The sequence below is a fragment of the Myotis davidii genome, unplaced genomic scaffold (assembly GCF_000327345.1).
Source record: "Myotis davidii unplaced genomic scaffold, ASM32734v1 scaffold866, whole genome shotgun sequence".
NCBI lineage: Eukaryota > Metazoa > Chordata > Mammalia > Chiroptera > Vespertilionidae > Myotis > Myotis davidii.
The window spans coordinates 1697651-1712289 of NW_006297145.1; the positions used below are offsets into that span (position 1 = coordinate 1697651).

The window sequence follows — 14639 nt, forward strand, 5'->3', positions numbered from 1 at the left end:
CACCCTGCCATGCCCCAGAAATATCCATTTGAACCACTATCCAAGCCCCAAAATACTTTCACAGGAATTAAGGTCTCCAGGCAAAGGGTTGTAGCACTTGGGTAAAGTACAAAAATGAAAAGATGCATTGAGGAAGGTAGGAGAGATAGAGTCATATCACTGCCATAACCGTTCCCCAAGCTGGGACAGCCCGTGCAGAGAGAAACCCTCTCCTGTGGAAGAGAAGTGAGCACTCGACTTCACCGAAGGCTGCAGAGCAGCCCCACCCCAGGCCAGCCTGGCCCCCTCGGCTGTAGGTGGCTCCTACAATGTGTAAGCTCCTACGAACCCAGGTCCCTGCTTACCCCAGTGGTTGCTGCTTCTCAGGGCCCCAGTAGCACCACGGCACCAGGCTCCCAGTAACCCAGGCCCCCAACCTACCCTGGTGCCTTCTAGCTCCCCTGGGGCCCTGTCTCCTAATCAGCTCCCATAAATCCAGGCTCCAGACAAGCACCCTTGAACCTAAGCCCCTGGCTGGGCCCAACACCAGGGTGACTACCACAGACCCAGGCTTTTGACCCAACTCAGCACCAGGCCCCTAGAATAAGTTGAGAGCACTCCCATGGCCCCAGGCTCTCAACCTGCCCTAGAGCCAGCCCTGCCCGGGCAGACCCAACCTCCAGGATGACATAGCTCCTTGGCCGTGTCACACTTTGAGAAGAAGTCGGAAAGCGCTCTCAATTACAACCCTGTGCACACTCATAAGGGCCACATTGCTCATCTTCTCCTGCATGTCTGAATCTTTTGCAAATCCCTCTTCCCCAGCACTATGGACAACTATCTCAGCACATCTCACTAGATAAGGCAATTCCTTGAACTTCTTTATCTCAGTTCCAGCGATAATGTATTTACAGAAAAGGCCAAATCCTCTTCTGAATTAACTAACCCTTTAACAGATGACATTGAGGATCCAACTCAGAATCAGAACTTCTTTCAAACCACAATTTGCTGTCTTTCCCTTCTGAAGTCATACCAAAAAAAGCACACAGGTGTGGGTGTGGGTGTGAGTGCTAGGTGATAATCATCAAACAATGAAATTCCCCAATGTATTATCAGGCCACATGATGCCAAATTTCCCAAGGCTTTAGAAACTCCCAGTTTCCCTCCTCTGTCACACTGTCCTAACCTCAGGGGAGGTCGTGGGCTTCCTACTTACCTGTGTAGAGGTCCGTGTCTGTGTACTCATCCACCTTCTTGTGCTGCAGAATATAGTCAGAGACCTTGGTCCCAATTGCCGGCTGAACGTCCACCCACTCCAAGGAGACCACAGTGCTGGAGGGCTCGACGGTTGGGGACAGCCGCAGCCTAGAGGGGGTGACAGGCAAGACTGTTTGTTTGCCAGCTGGCATGGGCTGGGCCCCAAAAGAGTCTGCATGTGCCAAGATTAAAAGCACAGGACTCAGCCTGGGTTAAACCCTAATTCAGCACACCACCAATAATTTGATGAACATAGGCCAGTGGGCAAACTGCAGCTCTCAAGCCACATGTGGCTCTTTGGCCTCTTGAGTGTGGCTTTTCCACAAAGTACCACGTGCAGGCGCGCACATACAGTGCGATTGAAACTTTGTGGCCCATGCGCAGAAGTGGGTATTTTGTGGAAGAGCCACACTCAAGGAGCCAAAGAGCCGCATGTGGCTCGCAAGCCACAGTTTGACGACCACTGACATTGGCAATGCCTTAGATCTCCTTCGGCTTCTGTTTCCTCGCCCATAAAATGGAGCTAAGAAGAGCTACCATTCAGAATCAATGTGGAATCCCGTAAATTAATCCGAGCACACAGTATGTGCTCACAGGAAGGTGACTGGCCTTCTGTTTATTTAAACTGTCTTCTCAGTGATGCCCCATTGTCCAGTCAATTGGCAGCACCTTCAGACACAGTGGCTTTCCACCTGTCATTTTTCATCCCACAATATATCAACCAACTCTTTCCTATCCTTAAATCAGAGCTCTCTCACAGAGGCAGGCATCCTGGGGAATCCTTCTATGAAGCAAGAAACAACTAACAATGACTGAAGGTCAGAACTAGGAGGGTCCTCACAGAGAGGGGAGGGCATTCCCCCACTTGACAGGTGGGGAGAGTAAGGCCCAGGAAAAGGAAATAATTTGCACCAAGTGTCACAGCCAGCTGGGGACAGAACCATGATGGTGACTGCTTGTCCTCAACCCGGTGTCTTTCCACTACACCACACTAGCTCTTTAAGGACCACCCTACAGTGCAATTCTTCTCACCCTATGGGGGTGTTATGGGACACTGGTTCCCTCCCCTATGTGGGCTCCCATCCAGCTCGCTTATGCTCCTCACAGCGCTCCCCATTTTGATTGCACGCCTCGCTGCAGATGCCTGTCCTTCCCACCCTCTGCATGGATTTCCTGCATCTGGACTCTCACACACACTCTTCCTTCTCCCGAAACGTGATTCTTGCCTCCCATCCAGACCTCCTGACTTCCTCCCTCCCTCCCCTCCAACTAAAGCACCCCCACATCACTCTCTCCATTAGCACCTCTTTGTTCTGCTTTCATATGTTTACTTAATTTTTTACAAGCTGTATCTTATTTTCCTGTTTTTGCTTTGACATCTCTCCCCCTCACTAAATGGTCAGCTCCCTACATTTATAGTCTGTGCCTGACTCATCAAGTCCTCAGTATCCGACACGTAGCAGGTGGTCAAACATGATCATGGACTGAATGAATCTTAGAAAAGGTTCTACACTTTCTGCATCTCAGTGGCCCCACTGTCCAACCCAGGAGATGACAAAGCAGCAGTCAGCACCCAGCAGACCTTCGCTGAGTGGCTGAGTCAAGGAAGGAATGAAGGACCGAGTAACATCATTAAAAAGCACAGGCTGCCATAGCAGTGCCGACCCTGAGCCGGGTTCTGGCCTGCCTAAGCCCCTGCTTTCTCAAAGGAGGAGGCAGGCCCCAGAGACCCCAGGGATCTGGTGAGGTCCCCTGGGAACAGAAGCAAGTCCTGGCCGGGACTGGCAGGAAAAGGGTGACCAAGGGAGGAGGGGCCATACATACGTACACCGGCTGTGGGAGTGGGCTGCAGCTGGGGAGCCCACTGGCATCGAAGGCGCTGAGGTCACACCGGCACCAGTCATCGATCACATCCCCTTTCCCCGAGCACCAGTAGGAGCTCATCAGCGCACTCCTGAAGGCCTGCAAGAAAGGAGGGCAGAGGAGTGATGACGGCGGTCCTGGAGACTTGACGTGAAGATGCCCATGGCCATAAGGCGCCGGCCCACATGTAAGAGCAGCTTCCTGGGCACAGGACACCATCTGGTGCCTCCACTGCCACCTAGCACGCTACCACCAGGTCTTCCCATTCTGAGCCATCCTCTACCGGCAGCCAGAATGTTCATTGAGATGGGATCCAGAGAGAACCTTCTCTGGGCCTGGCACTGTGCCTGCCTGAACTTATTTCATCTTTACCACTGCACACGGTTGGTATGTATTATTATAATGACTAGAGGCCGGATGCACGAAATTCGTGCAAGAGTAGGCTTCCTTCCCCCGGCTGCCGGCACCAGCTTCCCTCTGGCACCCGGGACCCAGGCTTCCCTCACAGGCCTGGCTTTGTCCAGAAGGCTGTCCGGAAGGACATCTGGTCTAATTAGCATATTATGCTTTTATTATTATGGTCATTTCCCATTCTGTAAATTGGAAAACTGAGGTACAGAGGAGGTGAGAGAGGAGCTGGGATCTGATCCAAGGCAGTCTGGCTCCAGGCCCTGTCCTCTCCAACACCTTGCTACACTGTCTCATGTAGAAGTCTGACCTCCCTGCTCAGTCGCCTTCGGAGGCTCCCCTTGGCCCTCAGGGCAAAGCCTAAACTCGCTCCAGCTCCTGACCAGCGGCCCAGGTTCACCTAGCACCACTCCCCTGACATTCCTTTGCATGCTACCATCCACCTTCCTGCAACCGCTAACTTCTCCACCAACAGTGAGTTCCTGCCCGTGTGACGTGTGCTCCTAATCAGGAGACGGCAAATTGTTTCTGTAAAGGACCAGACAGCACATATGTTTGGCTTTGTGGCTAGGTAGTCTCTGTCACAATTACTTACCTCTGCCTTTGTAGCATAGAAGGAACGCAAGCAATGCTTTAAATAAATGGGCTTGTGTTCAGATAAAACTTTATTTACAAAGACAGGCAGCAGGCTACATTTGGCCTGCGTGTCAGAGTTTGCTGGCTCTTGTGCTAAACGATGACCGATGTTCTATTTGACTGCAATGTGCTTTGTGGCCTTTTTAAAAAACATCCTTTTCTCTCTGGTGTTTTACTCTGCCACCTCACCAGCCCCTTGTATGCTATCCGGCAATTCACTCTTGTTTTATTGACTTTTTTTTTTTTTTTTAGAGAGAGAGAGGAAGAGAGAGGGAGAGAGCGAGAAACATGGATGTGAGAGTGAAACATCAATCAGCTGCTTCCTGCATGCCCTCTACAACTCAGTCCACAACCCAGGCATGTGCCCTGACCTGGAATTGAACCAGCATCCTTTCTGTGCACAGGATGACGCTCAAGCAACTTAGCCACTCTGGCCAGCCCCAATTCACTCTTTTGGTCTCAAGTGAAACATGCCTTTCTCTGGGAACCCCTCCTTGGCTTTCTTCAGCCTGGGATCATGCTCATCTCCTAGCTTCCGTCACGCACTAGACCCCGCCTACCACCACATGCCCTTGCTTGTCTCACCCAACACATCTGGGTCCCACCAAGGGCACGGGCCATGCCTTATTCATATCAGTGTGCTCAGTTGTTCAGTGAGTATTTATTGGACAAAAGAAGGGACGCTGAAACACTCATCAGGACACTCTGGCTCAGATGTACTTCACACTTTAGTCACCCCTTTTCCACTGATATTTCAGGCACTGGGGCTTCACGCTCTTTCACAGCTCTTTTTAAAACTCAGGGCTGTGGTTCAGTTGGTTGAGCGTCATCTGGTGCACTCAGGCTGCCAGTTCGATTCCCGGTCAGGGCACACACCCAGGTTGCAAGTTGGATCCCCAGTCAGAGTACTCCGGGTGCATCTGGGAGGCAACCGATCAATGTTTCTCTCCCTGGGCCTTCCTTTCCCTCTACAATCAAGAAAAATATTCAAAAATAAAAAATAAAAGAAACTTAGGACTTCCGGAGAATGTTGATCTCTTCCACTTTTGCCAGGTAGCAAACTATGTTTTCTTTCTTCTTTCCCTTCTTTTTATTTTTTTAACTTTCTGTCTACTTTTTAAATGAAAGCTTCACACTGCCCGTAACCAAGGTGTCACTTTTTCCATGCTGCGCTGTTCTGAAGACTCAAACACAGCACGTGTGTGTGAATGGGCCTGGGTCTGCCTCCTGAGCGACCCGGAACAGAGATCTAGAAGGAGAAGGTGTGTATGCGCATGCCACTGGGTAAGCCCCGTCACATTTCTACGGTACCTGTGATAAGGAGGCTCGTTATTCCTGCCACATGTTCTAACCCATATCCCTTCCTGGGGTACAAACAAATGATCTAATTTCTCCTGAATTAAGAGTAGTGATCCAAACAAACAAACAAAAATAGGACTCCCAGTTAAATTAGAATTTCAGATAAACAACTTTTTTTTTCAGTGTAAATATATCCCACCCAATGTTTGCACATCAGGTATGTGAGCCAGGATCTGGCGCATAGCAATAGCGCTGTTCCCACCACGCGTCAGAAGCTGTGTCTGCTCTCCCACCAGCATCAGAGGGGGCACTCTCCTAGGACTGCCACCAGATGGGATGGCATGCGGTCCTGCTGCCTGACAGGCTGTTTGCTCCCTCCCTCGGCAGCTCCCCCCTCCCTGAATTAACGCGTACAACTGCTCATGGCTGGGGATTCTCTAACATCTCCAACCAGCAGGAAGGGCTCAATTACCATAATGGTGCAATCCAGGCCCTGGTGAAAGTGACGCAGATGGTAGGAGATTGCCTGAGACTCCAGCGAGAGGAGGAGAGAGAACATCCTGTTTTGTTTGTGTATGTGGTTGTGTTCTTGCATGTGTGGGTGGCTGTGTGTGTGTGCCTGTGTGACTGTGTGTTCTGTACTCAACAGTCACTGGAGCTTGTAGAAAACAAAACAGAAAATCTCTCTGGGCTCTGTTTCACCATCCAAGCAGCTTTTGGGAAGAAATCCTGTCTGTTGAGTCTCCACATCCACTGGCTCCTTCTCAAACCCTGAGGAACAGAACGAGGACGGGTGCCGTGGCCAGGCGAGTCCTGGACAGAGCGCTCAAATGCCCTGATAAAAGGCCGACACCAGACAGGGAGCCCTGGCAGGGCAGCAGAGGCCAGCGCTGTGTCAGCGAAGGCTCCCTCTCTCCTTGCGTCTTCAGCCCTTGCGACACTCCATTCGAATCCAATTCGCTCTCAGGGGAGGAGAATCATAGCGTGTTCCAGCTTGGGGGGGAGGGGGGGGAGGGCTCTGCAGATCATCTCATCTAATGTGTTTTTCTGATGTAGATACAGTGGCTCAGAATGACTGGCGGGCTGGTCCAGGGTAACAGAGCAACTCTGTGAGGAAACCACTCTTCCTCCTTTTAATCCTCAAAAATTGTCCCTGGAGATGGGTGTCCATTCAGGGATGAGCACGGAGGAGTGAGAACTTGAACGGGAATCCATCTGAATCCTGGCACTTCTGACTTTCCCAGGTCACATAGGAACTATACGTGCCAAGATTTCATCCCAAACATCCTTTTCAGCGGCCCTGCTCCCCTCACGTGCTCATGTGTTGTTTGTGTGTGTGTCTGTGTGTGTTCTCAGAGGGGAATGAAACCTTACACGGGACGCATTGTTGACTCCTGGCTTTTGAGTAAGTGAAGGGACTTAAGAAACAAATCCTGCACTTAATACAGGGCTAAGGGCTTGATTTGCATGGCCATTGGTTTTCATAACAAAGGAGGTTTGCATTTCCACTACTTGTAAATGCTCCCAACTTCTGACTAATTAGCTAGCAAACTGAGCTGGGCAGGAGGAAAAAGGGCCACAAAAATGTGAAGCAATCAAAATAAAACTAGGATTTATTTTTCACTCTATTGTTACTTCCCTATTTGAACTTGCATAAATTAGTCCCTTTCTTGAAGCCTCGATTTCTCCATCTGCAAAACGAGGACACAGAAGATAGATTTTCGAAGGTTTAATTAAGTTTAATAAACATTCGCTCCAAATCACGCGGCAGCCTAACTGCTGAGAAAGGAGATGAAAAGTCCCAGTTGCTGACTTCAAAGGACTCATGGTTTCATGGTGAAGACAAACACAATTACAATTAATATGGTTCAAGTGCTATGAAGTAATAACACACACGGGGCTGTGGGGATACACAGGAAGTGGCCCTTCCAGCTCTAAGAATGTTGATGATGTCTTAGGAATCTTAAGCTGTAAGTAAACATTCCATACTTGAATAAGGTACTTGGGGCCATGTAGATAGAATGTCACCAAGCCCGTGACTTAAATTCCATACTCTACACTTACAATAACTGCATATTCCACACTAAAAATTACACTCAGGCGTTGACACCAAGTCTGTTGTTTTTGATATTAAGATGGTTCTGGTCGGTATGATCAGAATGATGGCCTGAAGCCCTCACTCAAAGCTTAATGGGTTTTACTAGTCACACAATATCTATCTTATGGCTGCCCAACCCATTGCAATTGAGGTGAAAGGCCTTCTAGAGACAAAGTTATCATTACCTTGTTACCTCTGACTCCCATTTAGCACCTAACACAGTACCTAGCGGATAACATACCTCAGTCAGTATTTGTTGAATTGAATTAAAAGTTCACAGGAATGTTGAATGAAATAAACCAATATATAAACGATTACAAGCAAAGGAAATATGTGTGTTATGTGTGTGTGCGATCCTCTTCTTCCCATGGTTACTTGCATCTCCCATGTCAGTGAACATCACCCCCACCACTGGACCTTAAGACACTGGACATCAATTTGGTGCCTCCAGCCAGTAATGGAGCATCAACCTGGGCTCCTTCCTCTTCTCATCGCATGTCTTAAAACCAACCTCTCCTGCCCGGTCCCACGTTGTCTCCCCTGCACAGGTCAGTAATGCCTCTTCCTTAGGCAACTTGTCTCCGGGCTTTCTAAAAAACGCTTATTCCACCCCCTTTCTCAGACTCTTAGGAAGTTCCACCATCATCTGGGTAATACCTCTGACTCTTTAACCCAACTTTCAAAGCCCTTTGCTTTTCATCCTGGGGCTCATCTCCTGTCTTCTCCCCACTGCGCCCACTCTGTGATCCAGCACATCCCACCTTCTTACAGTGATGCATTGTTCCATACCAAGCCTTTAATCAGAATGTGCCTCCGTCTACAATGCCCGTTCTCCACTTATTGCTCCTTGCTGAACTCCGGGAAACTTCTTGTCCACCAGGACCCAGCCACACTGGGGAGATTTTGTCTCTCCCTCCACTCATTCCATTTTTGCACATTGCACATTTCCTTGCAATTTGCTTGTGGATGGGTCCTTTTTGCTTATCATGCTGTGAACTCTTTCAGGCCAAGGTAATATGTTGTTTTATCTCCATGTCCCCAGCTCCAGGCAAGAGTCAACACATAGTAGGGTCCCCTGAATTCCAGAAACATGTAATAGGAGCTCTGCCAGGGACTAAACTTGTAGACTTGCTATCGTTTTCCTCTTCTAGCAAAAGTGATGACAGAAAAGCAATTGGTAACCATAAAAAGAATGAATTTCCATGAAGCCACTGGAAAGGGGTTTGGGGTGGGGTATAGAGATGGAATCTCTTTTGAAGATACTTGAGATTTCTTCTCTGGAGAGTGGGTTGATAGTTTTTTTCCAAGAAAGTGTTTGAAGGTCTAAAATAACAAACGCCTAGGGCCCTAGAGAACGGGGAAAGTGGTTGACATCCTAGCTTTATAGGGAAACTTATTCCTAAGCCCATGCTGCCCACATGTTTGATGGGTCAGGAGGAGCTGGGGTTGAGGAACACAGCAAGGATTGAAGAGAACATCACTGCAATGCTTCTGCAGAGGCAGACAGAGTGGTTCCTAGGCCAACCTAGACCTCTGGGATAGGGCCTATCTGGGCCATTACCATTCAGTCATCAGCAAGCTTTGTAGCAGTGGCTGCAGGAGATGCTGATCACTCATTGCCCTTGTCGCTATAGGAGCTGGAGAACAGGAGCTGGAGGCCCACAACCCCCATTGCCTGGACAGTGAGGAGATGAACTGGTCATCTTGCTACACACTGATGACTGCGTAATTGAGCACCATGGCGAGAACACATTTGAGGAGCGAAGTAGGTGATGTTCATTGCCTTAAGTTTGCTTATTCCCAAACAGAGCAGAAAGGCAGGAGTGGTGACTTTAAAACATAACCCTAAATATCTTTGACATTTTTCTCCTCATGAGGTAGGATCTAAGGCCCCTCCCCTTGAGTCTGGGCTCTACGATTGCTGGACCAAATAAGAGTGATGCCATTTCCATGTCTGGGTCCAGACCTTAAGACACTGGCAGCTTCCACATGTCTCTAGGGATGCTTGCTCTTTGAACTCAAGCACCCTGCTGTGAGGAAGTCCAGGCCACAGGGAGAGGCCACATGGACACAGTCCAGCCAACAGACCAGCCAAGGTCCTAGCCAACAGCCAGGTCATCTGCTGGGCATGTGAATGGGGAAGCCTTTTCGATGGCTCCAGCCATGGCCACCAGCTGGCTGCAACCACATGAGAGAGCTGAGTAAGACCGGCCCAGCTCAGTCCACTCAGTCTCCAGCATGATTAGAGAGGATACAGTAATCATTGCTATTGTAATGGATTTGGGATTTGGGGGATTACAGAGCAGCAAATAACTGGAACAGCAGGTAATCTGCCTCTGAACAATCTTGAAAGATTGCTTGGAGGGGTAGCCACTGAGGAGCAGCTGGGCAAAGGGAAGGAAGAACCTCAAGCTCATGCACATCCCAGGAGCTGAAGGGCTCCGAAGTGCATAAGTGTGTACTCATTGCCACAGGTCCCTGTCATTTCAGATCTAGAAGAGTCCTGAAAGGCGATACTGGCCTCACAACTTCGCAGGCCAAGAGGCTCAAAGAGGAGAAGGGACTTGTTCGGGTTTACACCACAAGAATCTGGCAGAAACAAACCAAGATTTTCATATCACTAACATTCACGGCATGAGATTGCCTGTCTTTGGATCTCGGTTTAAGCCACAAAAAATGCTGTGTTGTTGGACAGGAAACACATATACCAACATGTACTGAGAGTGTGCTAAGCACTTTCAAATACATTATCTCATGAAATCCTGCCAACAGCCTTAATGACGCAGAACCTGCTGGTACCATTCCCATTTTGCAGATGTGGAAACTGAGGTTCAGAGGGCAAACAAGCCTGTTCAAAGTCACCCAGTTAAAAAGTGGGAGAACAAGAACTTGAATTCGGGTCATTAGATTCTGAGTCCCATTCTCTCAGCCACTCCCATCATGAGCTGTATTCTCACCAAACAGAGGACATTAGGAAGAGTGTTTAATCGCGCCTATTAGCTCCTATAAGCCTCCCAACAACCTGCGCAGCAGCAACTCTTACTGTCCGAGGTACCCCTCACAGATGAGCAAGTGTAGGGTCAGAGAAAAGAGGATCCAGGCCCAGGGCCCCCAGATACAATACAGTAGAGCAAAATCTCTAACTCCAAGCCCAAGCTTTATCCCTTGGCCCCCCATTTTCAGCCTCTAAGTTAGACCCCCCCCCCCCATTTGTAAGACCATGCACTGAAGGAATACTAACTGGCAGGGACCCATTTCCTATATGAGAAATTGTGCAGCTTAATCTATGGCTCTATAAATCACATAAACGACACCTAATTTCCCCTGTCAGGATGAACTTGGCTTTTCCAGCCATTCTCCGCTGAATGATGAGAGCCTGACAGGACAGCTTGTTAATCTGGGTGACAGGGGGAAGACATTTAGAGCCAGCCAGACCCCCCCTCTTGCCACACTTACCTCGGCTAATGAAAAAATATTAGAGAAATAAATACACAGCCCGCTGAGACGCTCGTGCGCGGGGCTCTGTCAGCTGTCTGTTCCGCAAGATGTACAGACACAAGATGATAGGGTTATACTAGCCTCGGGCGAGGAGCTATTTTTCTTGTCAGTTCGCCCCGTATTTCGGCTCTCATCCATCTCATGTGGAAGATGAAGTGCTAGGTTTTAATGCGCTAACAATAACAGTGAGGATGTTTGAGCATATATATGCCAGACATAGAGCTCAGTGTTCGCCATGAAGACAGTCGGTTCATTTCCACCACAACACCATGAATTGCTCCTTTAGCCCTATCTCTTCCATCACACACAGGATGAGACTGTGGCCCCGGCAAGTATGCGGTCCTTTCCTGGGTCACACAGCCATTATTTGGCAGAGCAAAATTCAAACTCACTTTCTTCGAATTCCAAAGCCTAGAAGCTTCACGAGCTAGTGTAATCCTCATAGAAAGCCTGCAAACCAGGTTGTGTTGCCTCCATGCAAGCTTGGAAAAGTTAAGATTTTAAAAAGTTTGGGGCTCCTGTGAGCAGCTGACTTGCACTACGACAGGAACCTTGGATGGCTCGGAGTTAGGATCCAAACACAAGTCCGAGCCCAAAGGCTAGAGATCCTCCTCTCTGACCCCGTCCTTTTCCTACAAACCGAACACAGATGGGTGTTGAGGTGCAGGACACATTCTCAGGAGGAGGCAGGTGAGCAGGTAACCTTGTTCTGGTCATTCCCAAGTCCCTCTTCTCCAGAACATTCCAAAGTGTGTCTCCAGGGACATGACTTCAAGGGGATATTAACTGATTCGAGTTAAAAAAAAACACAACAACTGGGGGATGGGGTGAGGAAGGTTATCTGTGGTCAAATAAACTTGATACTCTATATACCAAAATTAAGTATATTTCTCACAAGTACTCAAACACTTCCTGGGACCATCAAGGAGTATGAGGGAAGTTTTAAGTCAATGTGATAGGAGCAGGTAACCTTGTTCTGGTCATTCCCAAGTCCCTCTTCTCCAGAACATTCCAAAGTGTGTCTCCAGGGACATGACTTCAAGGGGATATTAACTGATTCGAGTTAAAAAAAATACAGCTGGGGGATGGGGTGAGGAAGGTTATCTGTGGTCAAATAAACTTGAAAAAGACCAGATCAAACAAAACCAAATAGAACATTCAGAGTCATTCACATGCCACTAGTCACCAGGAAGCCCAGGAAGGTAATGTCTAAATCATGGCATTTCCCAAATATGTTGTCCTTGGAATCCCTCTCTCACCCCCCACCCCTACCACGCACACGGCATCTGGGGACCTGGCATCTGTGGCGCCTTCTCCATGCTGTGTGAGTCCAGGTTCTGGATTGGACACAGAATCCTCTGCCAGCTGGGAGCCACCCAGGAAAGAGAGCTCCTCCCCGAAGTCTGTCAGGAACTGCGATGCTGGCCCGAAGCTGGGACTTGGTTATCTCATCTATAAAATTAGGGTGTTGAATGCTCTTATGTCTGAGGCCCTGACCTCTGGCAACACCATGTGTGCAAAAAGTACATAGATCTCCTCCCACAGATGCGCCCTAACTGCTGCAGGATCCTCCCCAGGCAGCCAGCTCAGGTGCCTGCTCTGACTTCCGGGACAGACCCTGGGCCGCCCAGATGACCTGGGCCCACCGTGATGGGCCCATCTGGCCACAGTCACCTGCCGCTTCTCACTGGATGCCTTTATGCTAATGTCAAGCCCTCCAAATCTCAGGCCTCTGCTTCTCCCTCCAGCATCACCTCTTGCCAATATCCTTTTCCTACTCTGTTTTCCAGCGACACTTTCTCACTTTTGGCCTTTTACATGCTCTTTCCTCTCCTTGGAACACTCTCCCGCACCCAATAATTTCCCCAATGACTAATCCATGAACTCTCAGCTGGGAGATCACCTCCTACAGATGGCCTTCCTTAGCCCTCTAAAGCTGGGGCAGCCCAGCTGGGGTGGCTCAATGGTTGAGCACTGACCTGTGGACCATAAGGTCACAGTTCGATTCCCTGTCAGGGCATATGTCTGGGTTGTGGGTTTGATCCCCACCTAGTAGGGGGCATGCAGGAGGCAGCCTATCAATGGTTCTCTCTCATCATTGATGTCTCTCTCTCTCTCTGTCTCTCTTGATTTATCCATCTCTCCCTTCTTCTCTGAAATAAAAATATATATTTAAAGCTGGAGTGGACCCCTTCCTTTATAACACGTCTCCTGTACTTTTCATGACAATAAGCCTTATTTTACTACATTCTATTTTATTGTCTATTTCACTGCTCCTCTGTCTCTCATAACAGACTGTGTGAGTACAAATTGAGGTTGGGGCCGTATGCTTTGTTGACTATTGAATCCCTAGTGCCTGACATAGAGTAGGGGCCCTGAAATTGATTAACCAATCGGTCTATCATAAGTTAATTAACGTTAAGAATCTTGATTCTGTTGCATCTTCCTCTGCTCCTTCACCCTATGATGACCTTAGCACAGAGGAGTTCTCCTCTGCTGAGCCTTAGGATAATTTTGTGCTCTTGACCTCTGCATGCTCCTACCAGTTGCTAACTTCACTCCCGAGAGCAAGCGGTCCAGGAGATCTAAGAGACAACGCTCATGACTTTAAAATCTTCAACATCCTCCAGTAAAATATGGAAGGTTTTTAAGCTTTTCCTACAAAGCATCCCAAAAGTCAGCAGAGACAAATGCAACAGTTCTGTGAAGTGTCTTTCTTAAGTATCCATGCAAATTGCATATGCCACTCCACAATAGACGTGGGTTGGTTTTAATACTAAAATAATACATTTCCCCCAAAATGCTTCTCATAATGTGATTCCCTGGACCTGTTGCCTCATTAATGATGTGAAGCACTTGTTAGAAATTCAGATTCCCAGGCCAAGCTCAGACGTACTGAGCTGGAATCTAGGACAGTGATTCTTATGTACCATTATTTTAAGAATCTGTGATCTCTCTATCCAGTGCCTTTGGGTATATCTTAGCATATCACAGTGTATCTCCCTGGATTAGGGGGACACCAGTTTAAGAATAAAAAAAGAACCATAGGATTTTAATAGCTAACTTCCGAGTATCAGATATAAGAGACAGTTTGGTGGTGATATTTGAGCTAAATAACCTTGCTTTGGTCAAGGGTAGTGAGACCAAAATTAAGTACTTGGCTCAAACTGGACCCATCAGATTTTCTTTTCTGGAAATTTATTTATTTTAAATATATTCTTATTGATTTCCGAGAACGAGGGAGAGGGAGAGAGAAATAGAAACACCAACAATGAGAGATTCATTGATTGGCTGCCTCCTATATGCCCCACACTGGGGATTGAGCCTGAACCCGGACATGTGCCCGGACTGGGACTCGAACCATGCCTTCCTGGATCACAGGTTGATGCTCAACCACTGAGCCATGCTGGCCGGGCTTTTCTGGAAATTTAGATTCACAGGTTCATGGGCATCTCTGAGGGCTTCAACTGGTATGACATACAAAGCTGGACTTGGCTAGGTGGGCTTCTCATTCTGAGCTATTGACATGGAGACCAGAACAGAAGAAAGAGGGAGAAAAAAAGAGAAGGGGAGATAATGAGGAGGGAGGGGAGAGGGAAAG

General features: G+C 48.4%; 1 protein-coding gene across 2 annotated transcripts in view; it reads right to left on the minus strand.

Annotated features, from left to right (window-relative positions):
- ASTN2 (astrotactin 2) overlaps positions 1 to 14639 on the minus strand; it is a 647457-nt gene that overhangs the window by 144941 nt on the left and 487877 nt on the right. For both annotated transcript variants that reach the window (XM_006772883.2, XM_006772882.2), the window contains exons 17-18: positions 3065 to 3198; positions 1196 to 1344 (exon numbers count right to left, since the gene is read on the minus strand). In XM_006772883.2, the coding sequence (XP_006772946.1) occupies positions 1196 to 1344; positions 3065 to 3198 (283 nt within the window). The remainder of the gene's footprint in view (positions 1 to 1195; positions 1345 to 3064; positions 3199 to 14639) is intronic.